General features: G+C 56.7%; 1 protein-coding gene and 1 long non-coding RNA gene across 2 annotated transcripts in view; one reads left to right on the plus strand and one right to left on the minus strand.

Moving 5' to 3' along the window:
- Nucleotides 1–223: 223 nt before the first annotated feature.
- FAM222A (family with sequence similarity 222 member A) overlaps nucleotides 224–19,701 on the minus strand; it is a 55,703-nt gene continuing 36,225 nt past the window's right edge. The window contains exon 3 of the mRNA XM_030336642.1: nucleotides 224–2,750. Within this exon, the coding sequence (XP_030192502.1) occupies nucleotides 1,468–2,750 (1,283 nt within the window). The 3' untranslated portion in view covers nucleotides 224–1,467. The remainder of the gene's footprint in view (nucleotides 2,751–19,701) is intronic.
- Nucleotides 16,543–17,477, plus strand: LOC115528492. The gene is made up of 3 exons (XR_003973275.1): nucleotides 16,543–16,601; nucleotides 16,822–16,904; nucleotides 17,157–17,477. It is a non-coding gene; the product is annotated as an uncharacterized LOC115528492 (long non-coding RNA).

Genomic DNA, 19,701 nt, shown 5'->3' on the forward strand with positions numbered 1-19,701 from the left:
CAGCCTGTGTGCGGACATGTTAAACGGGGTAAATGACGGTGTCTACCTTGAAAGAGCTGGAAAAGGAAATGAAACACTGAATGCAGGGTGGCCGGCGGGTGCCAGGAGGTTCCTGGCCTGCTTCCTCAGGGCTCCAAGCCCGGTCGGCAGCCCGTTTTACTCCTGGGGGAGGGAGGGAGGGAGGGAGGAGAGAACAAAACAATTCCACAGCTGAGACACCATCTGTGTTTTCCTTTTTTTTTCTTTCTCTTCGTTTTTAAAACAATATAGTGCAGACTGCACTTCTCACAGTAGAATATAATGGTCAATTTTAGTATAAAAAAAAAACATTCTCAGAGATTTGTAAATGCACTTAGTGCTCGAACAGGCCTTGGAGAGATACAGTACCGCTTCCGGAGTGCCAGAGGGGCCGGGACTTGGGGACCGAAGAGGGGGCTCCTTGCCTGCCTCCCCATGGTGTGGGGTGGGCCTTGGAGGGCAGCTTGCAGGAAGGGCGTTGGATTGGGTCTCCCGGTTAAAACCAGTAGGTTGCCTCTCACTGGCTCTGAGGAGAACCCCTGAGGAAGGCAGGCCAGGGTCCCTCTGACTGGTGTCTAAGATGGCAGGCCCACCGTCAGCCCCTGTGGTGCCTTTGTGCGAATAGGAAAATGGCGCCCCTTCCTCAAGATTCAGAAAACTGCCGTAATAAATATACACGTCTAGGATGCAAATGGTGTCTCCTTGGACGAGGTGCCCTTGTGCGGTGCACAGCCTGTACAGCCGTGCCCAGCAGCCCTGTAAGATGTGGAGAGAAAGGGGATGGTGGTAGTACGGGGTCTGGAGGGTGGGGATGGGGGTGTAATTCTGTTTGGGGAAGAAATGGGAGGAGGGAAGGAGAATCTAGAGGAGGAGGAGCAGGGGGACTGGTGGTCCTTGGAGCCTCTCTCAGAGTGGTCTTCACTACGATTGGCCAGTGGGGGACACTGTGGGCCCTGTGACTTCCTATACCCCCTCTCTGCTCCTTTTCCAGGAGACGGGGAGCCCGTGGGGGGAGGAGCTCTCTGACCCCTGGGGGCTGCTCTGACCCCACCCTGACTCTGGACCATCACGTTTCCTCCTGTGTCCCCCCGTGGCCTGAGCCCCTCTCTTGGGAAAGCCAGCAAGAACCATTCCTGTTTTAAAGTGGTTTCTCTCTCCCTGCCTCTGCCAGCTTGGATGGAGGAAGTGGTGGACGTCAGTGGTGGTCCTGGGCCCTCCCCGTGTCCTCGGGCAGCCGATAGCAGGGAGGGGCCTTGGGGAGAAAGGTGGCCCCGCCACTCCCCATCAGGTGGCCGCACGGCAGCAGCCCGCCCGGCTTCCCTGTGGGCACCCACGGGCGCTCGGGCACAGGGCGAGGCTGGGCGCCCCTGTGCGCCGCCCACCCTGTTCTGCGGCCTGCCTTCCCGCTCGACGCCCTGTCCGTCTGTCCACGCGTCCGCCGGGCAGGCCTTATCTGTAGACGGGCAGGCGGATGTGGGCGTGCTGGTGGTCGAGCAGCCGGGGCACAGCCACGGTCTCGTAGCCCTTGCCCAGCATCTGCTCCTTGATGCAGGGCGGCCGGATGTCATTGATGAGATACTCCAGCGACTGCAGGCTGCTGCTCAGCACGGCCGTGTTGCACACGCTCTTGCTGGGCAGGCCCGAGAGGGCCTCCACGGGGGGGCCCGCCAGCTCCCGGGGCGCCCCCGGCCCCAGCTCCGTGACGGCCACGGCCGCCGCCGGGTTGTAGCAATCGCTGGTGGGAGTCACCAGCACGCTGTTCCAGGGGGCGGCGAAGTACTGGCCCACGGTGAAGCCGGTGGGCAGCCCCATGGCGCAGCTGAGGGGCGACCCGCTGGCCCGCTCGTACACCCGCCCCCCGCACGCCTCGGGGGACTTGCTGGCCGCCGTGCCGCCGCTGTAGGCCCTCAGCGGCTGGGGTGGGGGTGGGGGCGGCTTCTGCGGCCACAGCAGGTAATCCAGGCCCCCGTCGGCGTACCCTGCAGGCTTGGTGGCCCCAGCCAGCGTCGAGGCCGCCGTGCCGCCCTGGCCCAGCTCGGCACCTTTCCGGCAGTCGGGCAGGCCGGCGGCAGCAGCCGAGTAGGCCATGCCGGGGAAGCTGGGCACGGGGCCGTGCTTGGCCGGGCTGGGGTGGGGACCGGCTACGGCCTGGCAGGCGGCAGGCGCGGCGCCCGGGGCCTGGCACTGCTGGTTGAGCTGGTAGAGGATGCTGTGGATGGAGGGCAGGTTGGAAGGCGGCAGGGGCAGGCCGCGGCCAGGCAGGGGGATGACGGAGGCGGCGGTGGCGGCGGCCGCGGGCAGGCCGGGTGGTGGGGCGGGTGCCTCGGGCGGCTTGGGGTAGGCCAGGGGCCCCAGAGTGCTGGGCGCCGGGTAGGGCGCGACGCCCACCTGCACGGCAGCTGGTGACAGCTTGGTCCGCTTGCCCTCGGCGCTCTTGAGCACGCTTTTGGCAGGCCCGGCAGGCGCGGCGCTGCCGGAGGAGGAGACGGCGGCCTTGACAATGGCCAGCAGGCCCTGGTAGCCGGCGGCGTGCTGCGGGTAGGGGCTGTAGCGCTGGCCGCTGGTGTCATAGCCGTTGACCGTGCGGCCCAGGTGCTTGTGCTGGGGCACCCGGATGTTGGTGGGGAAGATCTTGATGGACAGCGGGCTGTTGGCCACCTTCTCGGCATAGGCGTCCAGCTCGGCCGGGCTCGGGTAGCGGGACGAATGCATGGAGCTGGCGGCCGTCTCGCCTGCGGAGACAAGCGGAGAGGAAAGCACAGGTGAGGGCTGACCCCGCGACCCGGGGAGGCGGTGTGGCCACAGCCCTGCCACTCCCTCCTCTGGGTCCCCATTTGCCCCCTCGCCCCTCCGTTTGTCCCTTCTAAACCCCAGAGCTTCGTCTTGGGTGTAAGGTACAGAAAGCAAACCGCATGCATCGTAAGCTGAGCTTTCACGGACGGAACGCGCTGGGCCGAGCGATGGGTCACTGCCGGTCCCCCCAGAGTGTCGCCTGCGACTCCGCCCAAGCGCACAGCCGTCCTGACTTCCGATGGCAGCGTCTGTACACGCGGGCTGGAATCCCGCCAGGCGTCCTTGGCCGCATCGGCCTCTGCCACCCAAGGTGTTTTGTGAGGTTCACTCTGGTGGCCGTGGTTCGCGCTTCCTCACGGCCGTGTGGTCCTCGTGTGGACTCCTCCTTCCTGCTGCTGACGGCATTTGGGTGGTTTCCAGTTTGGGGCTGACACACACACACCGCCACGCTTCCTGGTGTGCGAGTACCCAGTGAGTTCTCTTGGGACTTTGTCCGGGACGGGGATTCGGGGCAGGTGAACCTGCAGCTTCAGGAGAAGACGCCCCACGCTTTGCCAAGGAGCCTGTGCCGGGCCACGCTCCCCCGGCGGAAAACAGGAGTTCCGGGGGCTCCGCACCCTCACTGACGCTTGGCGCCCCGTCTTCACACCACACTGGTGGCAGGCCCTTCCTCCTATTTCTTCGTCATCCTCTCTGCGCCTCCCTTGGCTCATCTGTAAAATGGGATGATGGCCACCTGCTGACCTCTATGGGATACTTAAATGTGTTGCTATGTGAACAGAGGCCAGCACAAGACCTGGGACAGACAGGAGCTGCTCTGTTGGCTTTCGGCGGTTGCTCACATGACCTGCCTTGATCAGCAGGCAGGGGAGGAGGGGTTTTAGCCACAGTGGCTGCCCGTCCCATCCCCAAGTCTGCCTGTCACCTACAAGGCCAGGGTGGTAACCACTGCCTCTTCTGCACGCTGTCATTGTGGGGCCGGAGGCTGCACTTTGTGTGACAGGCTGACCGTCCTACCGGCCACTGTCCTGGGGGAGGTGGGCTGCCGGTGGGCAGACCCCCCTCTTCCATCCAGAGCCCCTCCCCGGAGCCTGAGACATTCTTCAGTGCTCCCAGGACCCTCCCGAGGTGGGGAAAGAAGGGTGGGGTGGGGGCGGGCTGTGGGAGACAGATGGGAGGTCTCCGGATTTTAGAGCTGGCTGGCCTGAGTGGAGTCCTGCCTGGTTGTGGGGCTTTGTGGCTTGCCTGACAGAGCCTCCCCACCTGTGAACCGGGGATCACGATTGTGTCAGTTGTGCAGGGTGGCCTGGAGTGTTGGCTGCCAAAGGGGGTGAGACACACAGTCGGAGTTGGGAGATGGTCACCTGTCTAGGCCCTGGGGCGAGGGGCCCCTCCCTACAAGGTCTCTGCAGCACACTGCCTTTCTCCTGCCTCATGATACCCTTGGGGCCCACCGGTGACTCCCAGGGGGAACTTGAGAATGGGGCGCCTCAGTTTCCTCATCTGTAAAATGGGAGGTGATACTGCCATGAACGCTGCCTCCCAGGGTGGCTGCGAACTTTCATGAGTTGTGCGTGGTGGAGTGCGGGCAGCATCGGGTGCTCTCCGAGTGGGAGTGTTGACGCCCTCCCCATCTGCTTGGGATGAGGGCCGTCCTGGGGGCGGAAGGGCAGGGGCTCAGGCTGCCCTTCCTTCTGGCCAGCCCGGGGGGTCCTGGCACTGTGGCTGGGGTGGAGTGCAGACCCCACCTGCCCATCCCTTGAAGGTCTCACCCCACATCCCATCCATCCAGAGCCTCGCCCCTGAGCCCCTTGTTGGGCTCACAGCCGGTCAGAGCAAGACACGTGCTGTGATGGGAAGGCTAAGGCATTTGGGGATGGGGCGGGGGCCTCACCCAGCAGGGCTCTGGAAAGCGAGACAGCTTTCTGGAAGAAAGGGCATCCCAGTGAAGGCGATGTCAAAAGGGGTGAGGAGAGGGGACAGCAACATATTTCAGGCAGAAGAAACAGCACAGGCAGAGGTCCAGAGGTGAGGAAGCATGTCCTGAGTGAGGAACTGTAAGTAATATGGAATGAGAGCAGAAGCCCGGATCAGGCGTGTGGAAGAGGAGAGACAGGCGGCCTGGGAGGGCAGGGGGCCAGTGCAAAGGGGCCTCCTCGCCGCAGGGCAGGGCAGGGGAGGGGTGGGGCACACATGCGTGTTGCAAAGGTCATTCCCTTCTGCCCTAAGGTGCAGGAATGTGGTCTGACCTGGGCAGGGCAGCAGGGAGGGAAGAGGCAGGCGGCACTCAGCATGCCAAGGAGACTAGGGGAGTGCCCCTTCATCCCTCGGGCCTAATTCGGGGCCGGGCAGGTGGAGCCGACCCCTGGCTGGCCACAGGCCCGCATCCTGACCCTGCCTGGGGCAGCCCCCTCCCTAAGTGGCCTAAAATAAACTCGGTGTGGAGAATGGAAATGTCACTTTGGCCAACGGGGGAATCTTTCTCTGAGATTGGATTTAAACTACATTATACAAGCAATTTCATGGGCACTTAGCGCCGCTCGGAGAGTCCCGCAAAAAAGGGACCAGCTCTTCATTTACCAGCCATAAATCAGCAGTTGCTATAATGAGCACAAAAATGTCACTTTTATGCAATTTTACAGATGAACAAAACTGGTGAAATTAACTGTGGTAACCTACTATAGTCAGCAAAAGCGGCTGCCGGGGAAAAAAAATTATATCTGTATGTATTTTTGTTCCTCTTAAACCCTCTTCCCAAGCAGGTTTCTGCCATTGTGGTGTGAAAACTCATTTGTCCTCACCATTATACTTTCATTTGGAGTTTATCTTGAGTATCCAATGAGCCACCAACTGTGAAAATGATTAAATCTACAAAATCTATCTAATGGATGGAATAAATTAGGTGTTTAAAACCTTTAAGAAGAAGAAGAGAGCGGGGCAGGGGGTGGGGGGTTGGGAATAAGTACTGCCTGTTACTGGTTCCCATTCACTGAAATGAGGAGCCCATCTGCCCCCCTGCTGGCCATCAGGGCTCCAGGAGGGTGGGCTGGTCCCTGCAGCACTTGGGGGAGTGGATGGAGCCTGCCCTCTGGTGAGCACGGAGCATGCGCTAGACTCTGGGCCTACGGCTTTTCTTGACGTCTCATTTGGAGCACCTGACCACTCAGAAGTGAGCGGTGGTCCCCACTTTACAGATGAGGCAGCAGACGAGTCAAAGCATTCGGCAGACAGCCACCAAGATGTGCCACACCCCTCTGCATCACTATCACCTCTTGGTACTCATGCCCGTGTGCTGCTCCCCCCCCCCGCCCCCAAGTGGGGCTGACCCAGGTGACCCGTGAGGTCCTGTGGACCCAGCCAGGGCCAGATTACGGAGGCGCTGTGGCTTCCTCCTCACTCACCCGGATCGCTTGCTGCGGGGGAAGCAGCCCACGGGGGAGATGAACGGGGGTCTCCCACCCACAGCCATGCGAGGCAGCCCCGGTCGAGCCTTCGGATGAGTACAGTCCCAGCCAGCATCCTGATTGCAGCTTCATGGAAGACGCAGAGCAGAACTACCCAGTTAAGCCTCTCCTGAATCCCTGATCACAGACCATGAGTGAGAACACACGTCTGTCCAGGTCTCAAGCTGCTAAGTTCTGAAGTCACCGGCTACACAGCAACAGATAACTAGCAGAGGCCCCTGTTCTACAGATGAGGGTATGACCTCAGAGCTTCCTAAGACCACGCCACGGGCAAGGGGCGGTGCTGAGACTGGACCCGGCGTGTCTTCCTTCCAAGTCTTCATAACGCTCGCCTCACGAGGCAGGCCCCCGTGAAGCCAGGACACTCGAGAGGCTCTCCCTCTTCCATAGAACTGGGGGGGGGGAGGGTGGGAATAATCCAAAGGAGGGACCCCGGAGGCTCCGAGAGGCAGGAGGTGAGCCGTTAGAGGTCACAGGCCCAGCGGCTCTCACCCCTGCCCTTGGCTGGCTGCTAGGGCCTGCCAGCCCGCGGCCCTGAGCGGGTCTCACCCGGCATGTGCTCAGGGCTCTCCGGTGTCTTGAATGGGAGTGCCTTTGGGTGGGGACATGGGTGTGCCCCTGCAGGTCACCGGAGTCCCCGGTCCCAAACCTGGCCCAGTTGCGCTGAGGCCGTGGCTGCTGCAGCCCCTGCCTTGTGCCTTGTTCCTGAAGGCCTTCTCCTGAGCCACCCTGGGTGCCTCACACCCAGCTTTTCCCACCAGGGCTCCTGGAGGGGGGCCCAGCCACCAGTTCAGTGTTCTTGCACAGCCCCGTGTGGCCACTGTGATGACACAAAAAAGGCCTCACAGATGGCACCAGCCGAGCCGGCTGTCTCTGGCGGGCTTCTCAGCAGCGGTGAGGATGGGGGACGTGGGAAGAGCGCTCACAGGGTTAACGGGTGGCAGGGGAGGGGGCCTGTTGGGGGATCCCAGCGCCTCTTTTCAGTGCTACTCCCTCCCTGCCTTCTCGGGTCCCCCCAGCTGGGCTCCATCAGTGCCTGGGCTTGGTCACCACGTGCCGGGGACTTGTCCTTCTCCCCCACCAGACTTGGGCTCCCTGAGCTGGCTTGCTCAATACGGAGTCCCCGGTGTCTACAGGACACATAGTAGGTGCTCAGGAACGTCTCAATGAATGATGGCGCTGTGCCCAGACGGACCCGTCCAGCCTGGGGGCCCCTGTTCACTGCCAGTCATGACACTTGGGAGGAACTAAGCCAAGCGGACAGCCTTGTGGAGAGCTGCCTCTCAGAAGCCTCCCCTCAGCCCCGCATCCACCAGATGCTTCCTGGGCCCTCGTCTATGCAGGCACTATGCAGGGCCTGGGAAAAGCAGCAGTAACCAAAGCCCAGGCAGAGTCCCTGCCCTCATGGAGCCGACAGTCTCGTGGGGCGACAATCCTATACGTCGAGTCAGGCAGCAACCAGCCCCGGAAACAAGGATAGAGTGGGTGTGGTAGTTTTAGAACACGTCCACGAACTCTCCCACTCCTCCCACAAATCGCGGAGGCCGCTTTTCCTTCCTTCACTTGAACAGGAAGTAACTGGGCAACTCCATTCTACTGAGCAGAGTGGGGCAGACACGATGTTGTGTGGCTGGGTCGTTGCGGCGTGGCTTCGCCTGGAGCCCAAGGTGGCCCTGTGTCGGTGCCTTGGGGCGTCCACCCCTGGAACCCAGGCACTGTGCTCTCGGAAGTCCAGGTCACGTGGAGAGGTCACGTGTGGGTGTTTTCCCAACCGCCAGCATCAACCACCTGATATATGAGGAAGCAAAAGCCTTCAGAAGGTTCCAGCCCCCAGCCTGTGCCCTGTCCGTACCCCTGAGCGTACCACACAGCTGTCGGAGGCCACTGACTTTTGGGGTAATTTGTTGTGCAAGCACAGTAACAGAAACAGCAGGGCACAGGGGACGGGGCAGACCTGGTGGAGGGGTGTTCAGTGTGGACTGGGCGATCGGCGAAGAAGGCGTCTCTGATGATACGGCCTCGGAGAGAGGGCGGGAAGGTGAGCGAGTGGGCCGTGAGGCTGTCTGACGAAGAGCAGTGTCCGCAGGGGGACGGCAGGCAACAAGGCCAAGGGGCGTGAACGAGGTGCGTCTGGGGAAGCAGAGCCAGCAGGGAAGGCCCGTAGAAGATGGACAGGGTGGCGTACTTGAGGACCTGGGCTCCTGGCCCACGTTGGAGGGTGGGGACCAGAGGAAGAACGTGACCTACCTTGAGTTTTGATGGGATCCCTTGAGCTACTGGGTGGAAAATAGGGCAGGAATAGGGGCATCAGGAGGAAGTCCTGGGAGCAGCCTGTCCCCACGAGACAGAGCACCCAGCAGGTTCTCAGCAGCAATGTGCTTTGCTGGGCATTGAGACTTGGGTTCTAGAAGGCTCTGACGAAGTGGGCAAAGGTATAGAGTACAGGTATGTGGAAAGAGGAGGTGACAGAGGGGCTGTACTCAAGAGCCCTCCGTCTCTCTCCTTCCCTGTTGAAGGGTTGGGGGGTCAAATCAAGACTGAAGAAGAAAAGAGCCGCAGATGCCAGCATGGCCCTGCCTGGTGAGGGGGCGTTTCGTTTCTTCTCTGTGCTTTTCTGTCGTTGCCAGTGGCTGGCCGTGACCTTGCGTTGCTTTAGGGTGGCGGACAGGCGCACAGCTCTCCTTTCTCCCAGGGCCCTCCTGCCCTTGACGTCTGCGTCGCGCAGCCTGCTTCAAACCCTCCTCCTCTTCCCTCGGCCTTGAGCAGCCCGAGGCCCTCCGTGTCTGCCCGCCTGGGCGCCTGTCACTGTCCGGCCGCCTCTGCTCCCAGGCAGAGCATGGAGGGCGGCCGGCAGCCTTTTCAAAAGGCATCATGGTGCAGGGGGGCAGATGGGGGCCGAGTCTCAGAGATCTGGATTCAGATCCCGGCTGTGCCACACACGCACCGTGTGGCTTTAGGCGGGCCACGACCCCTCTGGGAACCTCCGTTTTCTCATAAAATGGGGACGCTGCTGCTATTGCTGTCCTTGGAGAATTTTTGTGAGGACCATAAAGGGTCCTGTCCTCAGTGGGTGCTGTAGTTGCTGGTGGTGATGAACTCACTGGAGCTCCCTCCACTGTCTCCAAGTCCCCAGGGTGGGGGGGGGGGGTCTCTGTAAAACCCTCCGGTGGGCCCCAGTGTTTGTGAAATCTGAACTGCTCAGGATGGTATTCGAGGCCCCGGCCATCTGACCCTGACCTCTCTCTGCAACCCTCCTTCTGCACAGGCCCCTGGACACACACATGGTGGCCCCCGGGCCTCCTCTCACAAGCCGACAACCACCCTCCCGTGAGTGTGGCCCCAGGCCAGGCATTGTGCCAAATCCTTACAGCCCCGCCCTCCTGAAGTCCTCACGGCAGCCTGGGAGGCAGCCCTGGGTTTCAGAAGAGGTGAGACATTCAAGGAACAGGGTGTCAAGTGGGGATTTTTGCTGAGGACTGAAGGACAGATGGGCCGGGAATGAGCCCGAAGGCCCAGGCAGGGCAGGGACTGAGGTGAGGTGCACAGGGAGGCCGTGCCCTGCCCGGGGGCGTTCACCCTTGAAATCAGGCTCCGTCACTGAGTGGGGCAAATCATACACCTGGCGGGTGGGAAACGGCCCAAGGACCGTCACTTTGAGAGCTCTGGTCACATAGAAAGGATCCGTGAGCCAGGATCTGAGCCCTGGCCATGTGTCCCCTGGGCACCACAGACGCCGTGGCTTGGGATGATTCTCGCACACCGACACGCATTCCCTCCGTAACCAAATTCCCACTGGTCCTTTAGAGCCCGGCTGGAACGAGGCCTCCCTGTGCTCCCCTCCCGCACACACCCAACTCATCCAGTCTGCGTCCGTCTGTCTCCCGCGCCCTGAGACACCTCTGGGTCCTCCCCGGTTCCTGATTGAGAGTGGTCAGCCTGGGGTTGGGTGCAATTGTCCCAACAGTGCCTGGAGCACAGAAGATGCTTGGATTTCGTGCTGGAAGAATGAAGTACGAAAGGTTGCTTATACCCGCCCTGGGTAGCTGGCTCCGGCGCTCCCGGTCTCAGCCGGGACATACCCCCCACCCCACAACGGGCTCCCCAAGCTGTAACTGCCTGTTGACTTGTCTCCAGGGCTAGGTACCGAGGCCAAGCCCTGCACTTTCTCACCACCCTGACGCCTGAAAAAAAAAAAAAATGTGTGGAACCACGGCAGGTGCTTGGAAAGTGCTGCCGAGTCCAGAGAATTCTCTGTTCTGAGGACTCCGAGAGGCTGAGGGGCAGCAGGCAGACAGCACCCGACTCCCGTGCATGGAAACAAAGGCACCCACCCTGTGAGCTGGGCTGCCCCTGCCCCGTGGCCCCCATTAAAGGAAATTTAAAAGGCTGGCTGGAAGTGCGGATGAGCCGTCACTGCCCTTACGTTAATGTTATGAGCCTTTTACAGGTGCGTTAAAGAGACGTGGTTATTAACGAGTATATTAAGCCAATTAAAAGCGGCCCTTTGAGTGGGATTTAATGTTGCTACAGGGAGACGGGAGAGCGGGACTCGGCGGCACCGCATCGGGAGGGGGAGAAGCAGGGGTGGAGGGGTGAGGGCTCTGCTGGAGAGACCACACAGGGCACAGGTGCACAGCTCGGACTCTGGCAGGAGTCAGGCCGTGGCGGACAGATGCGCGGTGTGACCGCTTGCTCCAGGTGACCTTGGACAGGTCACTTAACGTGACCCCATTTCTCATCTTTAAGGGGACGAAGGGGTGGACAGATCACAGGAGGCTGAAGTCCATGTGATACTCTGCCCTGTAAGGTGTGCGGTACCTGCTCACCAAGGGGCAGGTTGAGGAGGGTGTGGGGGTGGGTGAGGGGGTGGGATGCCAGCGCGGAATTCCTGCCCCCACGCTCCAGGCTTCTCTGTGGGACTCCAGGCACCTTCCGTGGCTACATCCTGGCGCCTCCAGGTGCCGTCCAGCTGAACGCAGGCTCCTGCTGGTCCACTGGACACACTCCTGCAGAAGCTGTCCCCTTGGCGGACCCTGGAGTTCGTGACTGAAATGGAGGTAACTGCAGCTCTCCCGTAGGAGGAGAGGGAGGGTTAAAGGTATGCCAGGCTCACAGTAGGCGTTCAGCAAACGTCCCCTCTTTTCTCCTGCGGTTGCAGATTTTGCCTGTTGCCTCTTGCCTTCGGGCTCAGGAAGTCACAGCGGGCATTACGTTGTCGAAATGGGGGGAGGGGTGTCCCGGGCTGCTCCGGGGCGCAAGGGGTCCCTGGGCACAGGGCCTGGCCCGAGCCCACAGGGAGGAGCAGTCTGCATCTGCATTCCCCTTTGCTGCCGACACTCTGCCCTTGGAGGTGGCAGCCTCCTGAATGCTCAATTAACGTGACACTAATTAGCTGGTGGCACCGGCAGAATCCCTAATGAGGCCGCCCAGGAAGGAGGGGGGTGCGTGGGGAGGGTGGCTGGGCCGGGGCAGATGCAGCTGTTCTCTGGCCTCCACTGGGAGGGATGTGGGGAGGGACAGGGGTGGCAGCCAACAACCCTGACCTCCCCCCAGCCCACTGACCGGGGTGTGAATCCCGGTGCCCCCATTACTAGCTGGGTGACCTCACGGTGGTGACCCCGTGGCTCCCTGGCCTCCATTTGTCCTATGAGAACAGAGTGAAGGAAGATTAAATGAGAAATCTTGGTACACAGTGGCTGCTCAGAAAAGGCTGGCCACCTGGCTTCCAGCTCTTTCTAGGCCAGACTAGGCAGTGCAGGGTGGTGGTTATCACTGGGCGCTGCACAAAGGAGCCTCTCATTCTCTAACCACGTGTGTGCATATGCATGCAGGTTCTCACACACATACGCGCGCGCTTAGGGCACACACGTGGAGCCACTTGTGCCCAGATATTCAGGGACATCCTGTTCACAAAGACCAGCAGGTGCTCACAGGCACACACCTTCCACGCCCTGGAGCGGCCGACGTGGGCTTTAATGCTTCCCCAGCTGGACCTTCCTGCCTCTCGTCGTCTCTTTCCCTTTGCTGCTCCCTGACTGGCTTCTGAGAGCTTACTTCTCACCGTCTCCCGGTACCCAGACCCTGGCTTTGCTGTTTTCCCGACCCGCCTGCGGCATTGCTGGCCTGCCTGCCTGCCCAGTGCCCTTTAGAACTGCTGCCTCTTCTCTCCTCCTTCTGGCCACACACACACACCCCTGTGTGTCTCCATCCAGGACAGCGTGGGTCTGACTCACCTACCCTTCCCTCCCCACTCACCCTGCCCCTCCCCATCGCTGTCTCTCTCTGCAGCCTCGTCCCTGGCTCTCTCTACTCTGGATACTGGTCCCTGATAAGTACCGCAGACACCCTCTCTCTATTTTTGGCTAGTCTTGACTTTTTTTTATGGTGTATTTTGCCGAGCTGCAGTTTTTAATTTTAATGCGGTCCAGTGTGTTTCCTTTATTTGTGCTTTATTCTCCCTCTCCATTTGCAAATCCTTCCTGGTGGATACTCTCCATTTTCTTCAAAGAGGGATAAGGTTTTGCATTCCCCGGCACCAGGTTTTTAAGTCTGTCTGGAACTCTTCTTGCCGTGTGGTGTGAGGTAGGGCTCCGACGTCTTTCATTCCCGCACTGCCTGTCCGTCCCCAGGGACTTGCAAGGCCTGCTTTGTCCCGGACGGAGCTCACATGCACACTGACCCATTTCCAGATGTTCTCCTTCCTGCCCTGGTTCCCTCTGTCCCTGTGCTGCTCCCACCACCTCAGCCGTAAAGCCAGGGAGGCACTAGCCCGGTCCCCTGTCCTAATACTACTTTGATAAGAACAAAAGGCCAAGAATGGGCAAGGCACAGGTGACTTTGCTGACAAAGTCAGCTTTTCAAATTATACACCCCCCCTTCCCCAACACACACATGGTCAGGATTTAAGGACTGGGTTGACTCTTTTCCATACCCAACTCTGTCCGTGTGCATAATCTACATCCACGTTTATTTAGGTCTTTAAAAAATATCACTGGATTGGGGCACCTGGGTGGCACAGTCGGTTAAGCGTCCGACTTTGGCTCAGGTCATGATCTGGTGGTTCATGAGTTTGAGCCCCACATTGGGCTAACTGCTGTCAGTGTAGAGCCTGCTTTGGATCCTCTGTCTCCCTCTCTGTCTGCCCCTCCCGTGCTTGTGCTCTCTCAAAAATAAAAACATTTTAAAGAAAAATCACAATATAAATTTTTCTCCACAAAGGTCATTTACCTCTTTTACCCATTTATTTTAGTTCCTTAATAAATTGTAATAGTACCATAACTTGGATAAAGTGGACAGTTCCCAGAAAGATGCAAACTACCCATCTGACTTAAGAAGAAACAGAGAATCTGAATGGACCCGTAACAAATAAAGAGGCTGACCTGGTAATCAGAACACCACCCACAGATCAAAACCACAGTGAGCAAGCACTCTGTGCCCAGCAGGACGGCTGGAATCAGAAAGCTGGGTGGCAGGTTTGGGTGAAGATGTGGAGAAACCGGAACCCCGTACACTGCTGGTGGGCATGGAAGAGAGCACAACCACTCAGGAAACCGTTCAGGCACTTCCTCAGGAAGCTAAACATAGAGGGGCGCCTGGGCAGCTGGCTCAGTTAAGCGCCCGACTCTTTTTTAGCTCAGGCCACGATCTCACGGTTCCGTGTCTGGCTCCAAGCTAGGCATGGAGCCTGCTTGGGATTCTCTCTCTCCCTCTCTCTGCCCCTCCCCCGCGCAGGCATGCTTTCTCTCTCTCAAAATACATAAATAAACTTTAAGGAGCGCCTGGGTGGCTCAGTCGGTTAAGCGTCCGACCTCGGCTCAGGTCATGATCCCGCGGTTCTGGAGTTTGACCCCCGCGTCGGGCTCTGTACTGACAGCCCAGAGCCTGGAGCCTGCTTCAGATTCGGTGTCTCCCTCTTTCTTTACCCCTCCCCCACTCAGTCTCTATCAAAAAGAAACATTAAAAAATTTTTTAATTATTAAGAAAAGTTAAACATAGAATTGTCTTGTGCCCGAGCAATACCACTTGTAGGTTTACATGCAAGAAAAATGAAAACCTACATCCCCATGAAAACTTGTACGGGAACATTCCGAGCGGCATTTCACACCATCGCCCCTGATGTGGAAACACCCAAAAGCCCTGTCGGCTGATCGGCGGTGAATCACGACCCGGCCACGTAACGGAATGTTACTCGGTGGTGACAGGGAGCCGGGTACGGACACCTGATACTCCGTGGATGAACCCAGAACACACAGGGAGTGAAAACAGCTGGACACAAAAGGCCACACAGGGTACAATTCCATTTATATGGGACATCGAGAGGGACCGACGCAGAGACCGAAAGTAGGTCAGGAAGTTTCGTGGTTGCCTACAGCTGGAAGGTGGCTGCGGGCAATGGGGACCGGCTGGTGATGGGTGTGGGGTTTCTGTCTGGGGCGATGAGGAAACATTTGGAAATTTAGTAGTGGGGACGGCTGCACAACCCTGTGAATTTACACTGGAAAGTATTCACTAGTGCAGTCTGAGTGGGTGAATCGTATGGTAGGTGTTACCGTCGGCGTAAAGCAGCTGCCAAAAAAAATCGGTAATGGTATCTTTTTTTAAAAATGTAATTTCTAGCTCTTTGTATTTGGTGTAACGTAGGAGCCAGCAAACCGTGGCATACAGGCCAAGCCTGGCCTGCTGCCTGTTTTTGTAAATAAAGTTTTATTGGAACGCAGCCGCGCCGATTCATGTCCGTGAATCTGCGGCTGTTTTCCTGCTACAGTGTGATGGAGCTGGGTAAGTTACCGTAGACACTGGATGGCCTGCAGGGATGAAAATATCAGAAAAGTTGCAGAAAATGTTTGCCAACTCCCGTTGTAGGGGAACACGATTGCGTCTGTGCGCCGCTCTTGTATCCGCAGTCTTGCTGACTGACTTTTTTGGGGGTTTCTGTGCAGTTAGTTTTCCTTCTTTCTAGTCCTTGTAACTTATTTATTGTTCTCGCTCTCACTGGGCCGGCCACGACCTCTGTGCAGTGTGGAAAGGCAGTGATTCGGGTCTTCGTCTGCCTCTGGTCTTAGCAAGCCTCGGGTTGCTTTGCTGTGGACTGTGGCTGGATCCGCTGTGACAGAGGAAGCTGCCTACCTTCCTAGTTTATGAGAGCTGGTTTTTATTTGGCAAGTCATAAAAGGGGGCTCGCTCGTGGCCCTTCGTCTCTGAGCCTCTCTCCTCTCCTAGGCATGGTTCCCGGGGCGGGGGCGGCACCGGACCTTCCTTCTGTCCCCAGGCTGCACTCCGCAACAGCTACATAATTGAATCTGCTACCAGAGGTTTGTTTTTAATTTTATTGGAATTTTAAATTGCTTTGTTTCTTCCGTCTTTTATTAGTGCCAGTGGAAGCAGGTGCACTGGCAGGAATGTCATGGGGCTGTGGTTCTAGCCTTTTGGGGTCAGGGTTGGGGCGGGGGGATGAGGGGTGGGAACTGGGGAGAAGAGCCTCTCCCTGCTCCTCCTGGGTCAGCGAGCCCTTCCTCCTGTGAAGATGAGATGGGCCAGGAACCTCTTGTCCCTTTGTGGGTGTAGGGAGGGGGCTCCCACTCTCCGAGGGAGGTGGGGCAGGTAAAGTGTTGGAGCCTGCTGCCAGGCCCTGGGGGTTCTCTCCTGTTCTTATCTTCACATCACAGTGGAGTTAACAGGCCCACAAAGGGCCAGCCACTCACTTGTCCAAGAGCACACACGCCCCATTCACAGTACAGCCAGGATTTGACCCCCAGACCATCTTGGTCTCAAAGCCTGTGCCCTAGGGGCTTATGGGAAGGGGGGTAGGGTGGGTACACTGCTCTCACCTATAAAGAAGCAAGAGCGGTGGCTCACATCAGTCTCCTGGGGCAGCTGCCATTCCCTTCTCAGATGGCAGGTCCCTGAGAGCCACCCCCCAAGCCCCTACGGTGCCTCGCCGGGGCGCTCCGCACAGCCTGAACTTAGAGCGGCGGTGACTCAAAGTTGATGTATCAACACCATGATGAGAAAGTCAAATACTTATTAGCAGGGAAGGCCCTGAGCGGCTGAGAAAAACAGGCTTCTGTCCCAGGTGTGGGCAGGTCCTGTTTGGGACCCAGGGACTCTGGCCCGCTGGGAGTAGCCCAAGATCTTAGGCCTGAGGTAGAGGAGGGGAAATGGATTCCCCCTGCCCACCGTACACACACATACACATCTTTTTTCCTTTGTCTGCAGGTCACTTTCTCCAGTCACCCGGCATAGGCTACAAGAGCCAACTGCCCAGACTCCTGGACAGAGGGCCACCCACACTCCTGACTCCTCTGTCTGACCTCAGGTCCCAGAGAGGTAAATGGTTTGCTGGCCATGTTCTGGGCATATGTGGTTGCTGTGCCTTGTGCAGCCTTGTGTCGTCAGGCTGCTCGGATCCCATTTTACAGGAATGGAGGGAGGGACTCTCAGACTGGGCCATGTCTTCCCCCGACCAGGCTTCTGACGTTTTATTGTCACAGGTGGTCAGAGCTGGATGGCTTCTCAGGTCCACCTGACCGGACGTCTTGCTTTACAGAAGGGAGAACGCTGGCCCTACGAGGCTGACCAACTTGTCCAAGGTCACACCGCACATGGCCCAGTTGAGACCTTTCTTCCGTGGTAAGAAATGCAGCACAGCCCACGGTCTGGTCACAGAGCTCAGGGAGAGCCCTTCCTGTCTCAGTTCTGTCTGAGGGGCCACAGGCACAAGAGGGTCTGCCTTAGGGCCTGACTGCCCCAAAGTCATGTCCAGGAGGAAAGGGCAGGAGACGACTCTGCCAGTTGTCCAGGCCTTGACCAGCAGCAGGGCACCCAATTCAATTTGCTTATCTCCCTTCCTGCCTCCCTCTTCCCTGTGCTTTTCAATTACAGGCAGAGTCAGTATCTTTTCTAGTAAGTACAAAGACGTCAAAGGGTCTGAGTGAGCCAGAGAAGAAGGATGTCCTTGGTGGCCCTCCACACTGACCAGTACAAGTCTTGGAGCAGAAGGATGGACTAGTCCGGGTCGTCATGCCTCGCCCTGCCTCCAGCCAGCTGCACAGGAGCAGTCATGGGTGAGAACACACATTCTTTGAGCCAGTAAGTCCACCATGGAAGAACAGATGTTTTTTCACAGATACACGTGCATGTACAAAGATTCATTACAGCACTGTTGAGAATAGCAAGAGACTAGAAACAACCTAAATGTCTATCAGAGAGGGATGGTTAAAACGTTATTCTTTAGCCATGTAATAGAATACCATGCAGCTGTTAGAATGAAGGCATTCTTTCTGTCAGGTGGTGAACAACTGCCAGGATATACTGGTAAGGAAGAAGGCAAGGGATTGAGAAGGGGAGGAGGTATAAGAGGTATTTAATGCTTCTCCTGCATGTGTGTATTTTTCAGGAGGGTATTTATGAAACTGCTAACACTGGTTTCCTCTGGGAAAGGGAGTTATTTTTCATTTTAAATTCTTGCTCTTTCTGAATTGGGTGCCATGGACAATCTATTCAGTGAAGTACTTAATATAACAAAAGAGAACATGTTCTCCCTGGATGTCCTATAAAGGAGTGACGGGGACTAGGCATTAAAAAACATGATTCCTTGAAACCAAAGCCCTCCCCCCCCCCCAACAATTATCTGTCATTATTCGGTTTTTGATAAGGCAAGTTATTTCTCTATACTCCTATCTCCGAAAGAACACCAGCAGAAGACCCTCAGTTTTGAGGATGTCGACATAATAACTTCTCTTCCTACAAATAACCCCAAAACAACATGAAGCAAAAATGCAAGTTCCATTTCTGGCAAAACTAGGTGATAGCTAACCCCCTAAACAACAGGTGGCCAGGCTCCCCAAAGCAACAGAGATCAAGTGGGGCTGAGGGAGGAAGCAGAGAGAGGGTGCCGTGGCTGTAGATTTCAGAAACAGCCAGTAGTGTATACTTCCCAACTGTGACAGATACACCCTGTACAAATCTTAACAAAATCTAAACCCCTTCTTTGCCGCAGTGGAACCAGGGATGCATCAGCTGGTTAGAGACCTTCCCTAGACCCACTTGGTTCTGAAGAGCAAAGAAGGTAGGGCTACATAAGAAATCCCACAAGTAAGCCATACTTGCAGGAACCTGTTTGTGAGGCAACTGGACGGAAATAGCCTCCTCCAGTGGCAAGTAATCAAAATTGAACCACCACAGTACTTAATCGAAAGGAAAATGAGAAGGAAAAGCAAAGCCTAAGTAAAAGCTGGCAAAAAACAAAACAAACCACTACTTCCCATTAGAAAAATGTAGCCACAGAAGAGATGAAGATTATAGTTAAATATTTCATCGTGAAGGAGAGAACTTAGTAAACAATGGTTTCCATAAAGCAAAACCACAAAGAAGATATACAAGAGTAGAAGAAGAAACTTACTGTAAAAGCAAAAGGGGAAAATGGCGTGCATAAGGAAAACAAGGCACACACAAAAAAAGTAAAATGAAAGGCAAAAGACAGCCAATCTGTGCTTAACTAGAGCCCCCAAAGAAGGAAACTGAAATAATACAAGCCTTGGATCTGCCTGTCAAAAGGGCACGGGTACTGTGTTCTGGGAAAAAGATACTCTGAACAGTCAACCCCAAGACATATGCTAGTAAAGTAATAACATGAAAGATATGGAAAGATCAAAGTAAAATACGAAGAAAGAAAAATCAGGCTTCAACTTCTCCATGGCAACATTCAACATTAGAGGAGAATAGAATATGGTCTGCAAAGACCCTCAAGGAAACAAAGTGACCCAGGGATTATTTTTCATTCACTCAAGCAGAAAGTCGACAGATAGACCTTTCTGAACTTGGGAACTCTCGAAGTGCTGTTCACGTGAGGCCTTAAGCCATATACAAGTGGACCAACTTTGGATGATGGGAAACTGAGGCACAGGAACTGGTGGTGAGCACTGGCCCTATTTCTCTCGGAGACAGACTGAAAATAACTGGGCGTAGTGACGTAACCACCGTTACGAGCCCTGGGATGGAGTAATGGTACCGCTAATAACAAAGCGGGGAGGGAAAGGAGGGATGGCAGTAGAAGCGCACAGATATCCCCATATTTAATAATTGGGAATAAAAGATATCCTTTCTTTTTTTAATGTTTATTTTTGAGAGAGCATGAGCAGGGTAGGGGCAGAGAGAGGGAGACCTAGAATCTGAAGCAGGCTCCAGGATCTGAGCTGTCAGCACAGAGCCCAACACGGGGCGAGAACCCATGAACTGTGAGATCATGACCTGAGCCGAAGTCAGATGCTTAACTGACTGAGCCACCCAGGTGCCCCCAAAGATATCCTTTTTAAAAAGTTGTTTTAAAGTTGTTTTGTTTTAATGTTTATTTTTGAGAGAGGGAAAGAAAGTGTGAGCAGGGGGAGGGGCAGAGAGAATGGGAGAGGGAGATTCCCAAGCAGACTCC

The sequence above is a fragment of the Lynx canadensis genome, chromosome D3, assembly GCF_007474595.2.
Source record: "Lynx canadensis isolate LIC74 chromosome D3, mLynCan4.pri.v2, whole genome shotgun sequence".
Classification (NCBI taxonomy): domain Eukaryota; kingdom Metazoa; phylum Chordata; class Mammalia; order Carnivora; family Felidae; genus Lynx; species Lynx canadensis.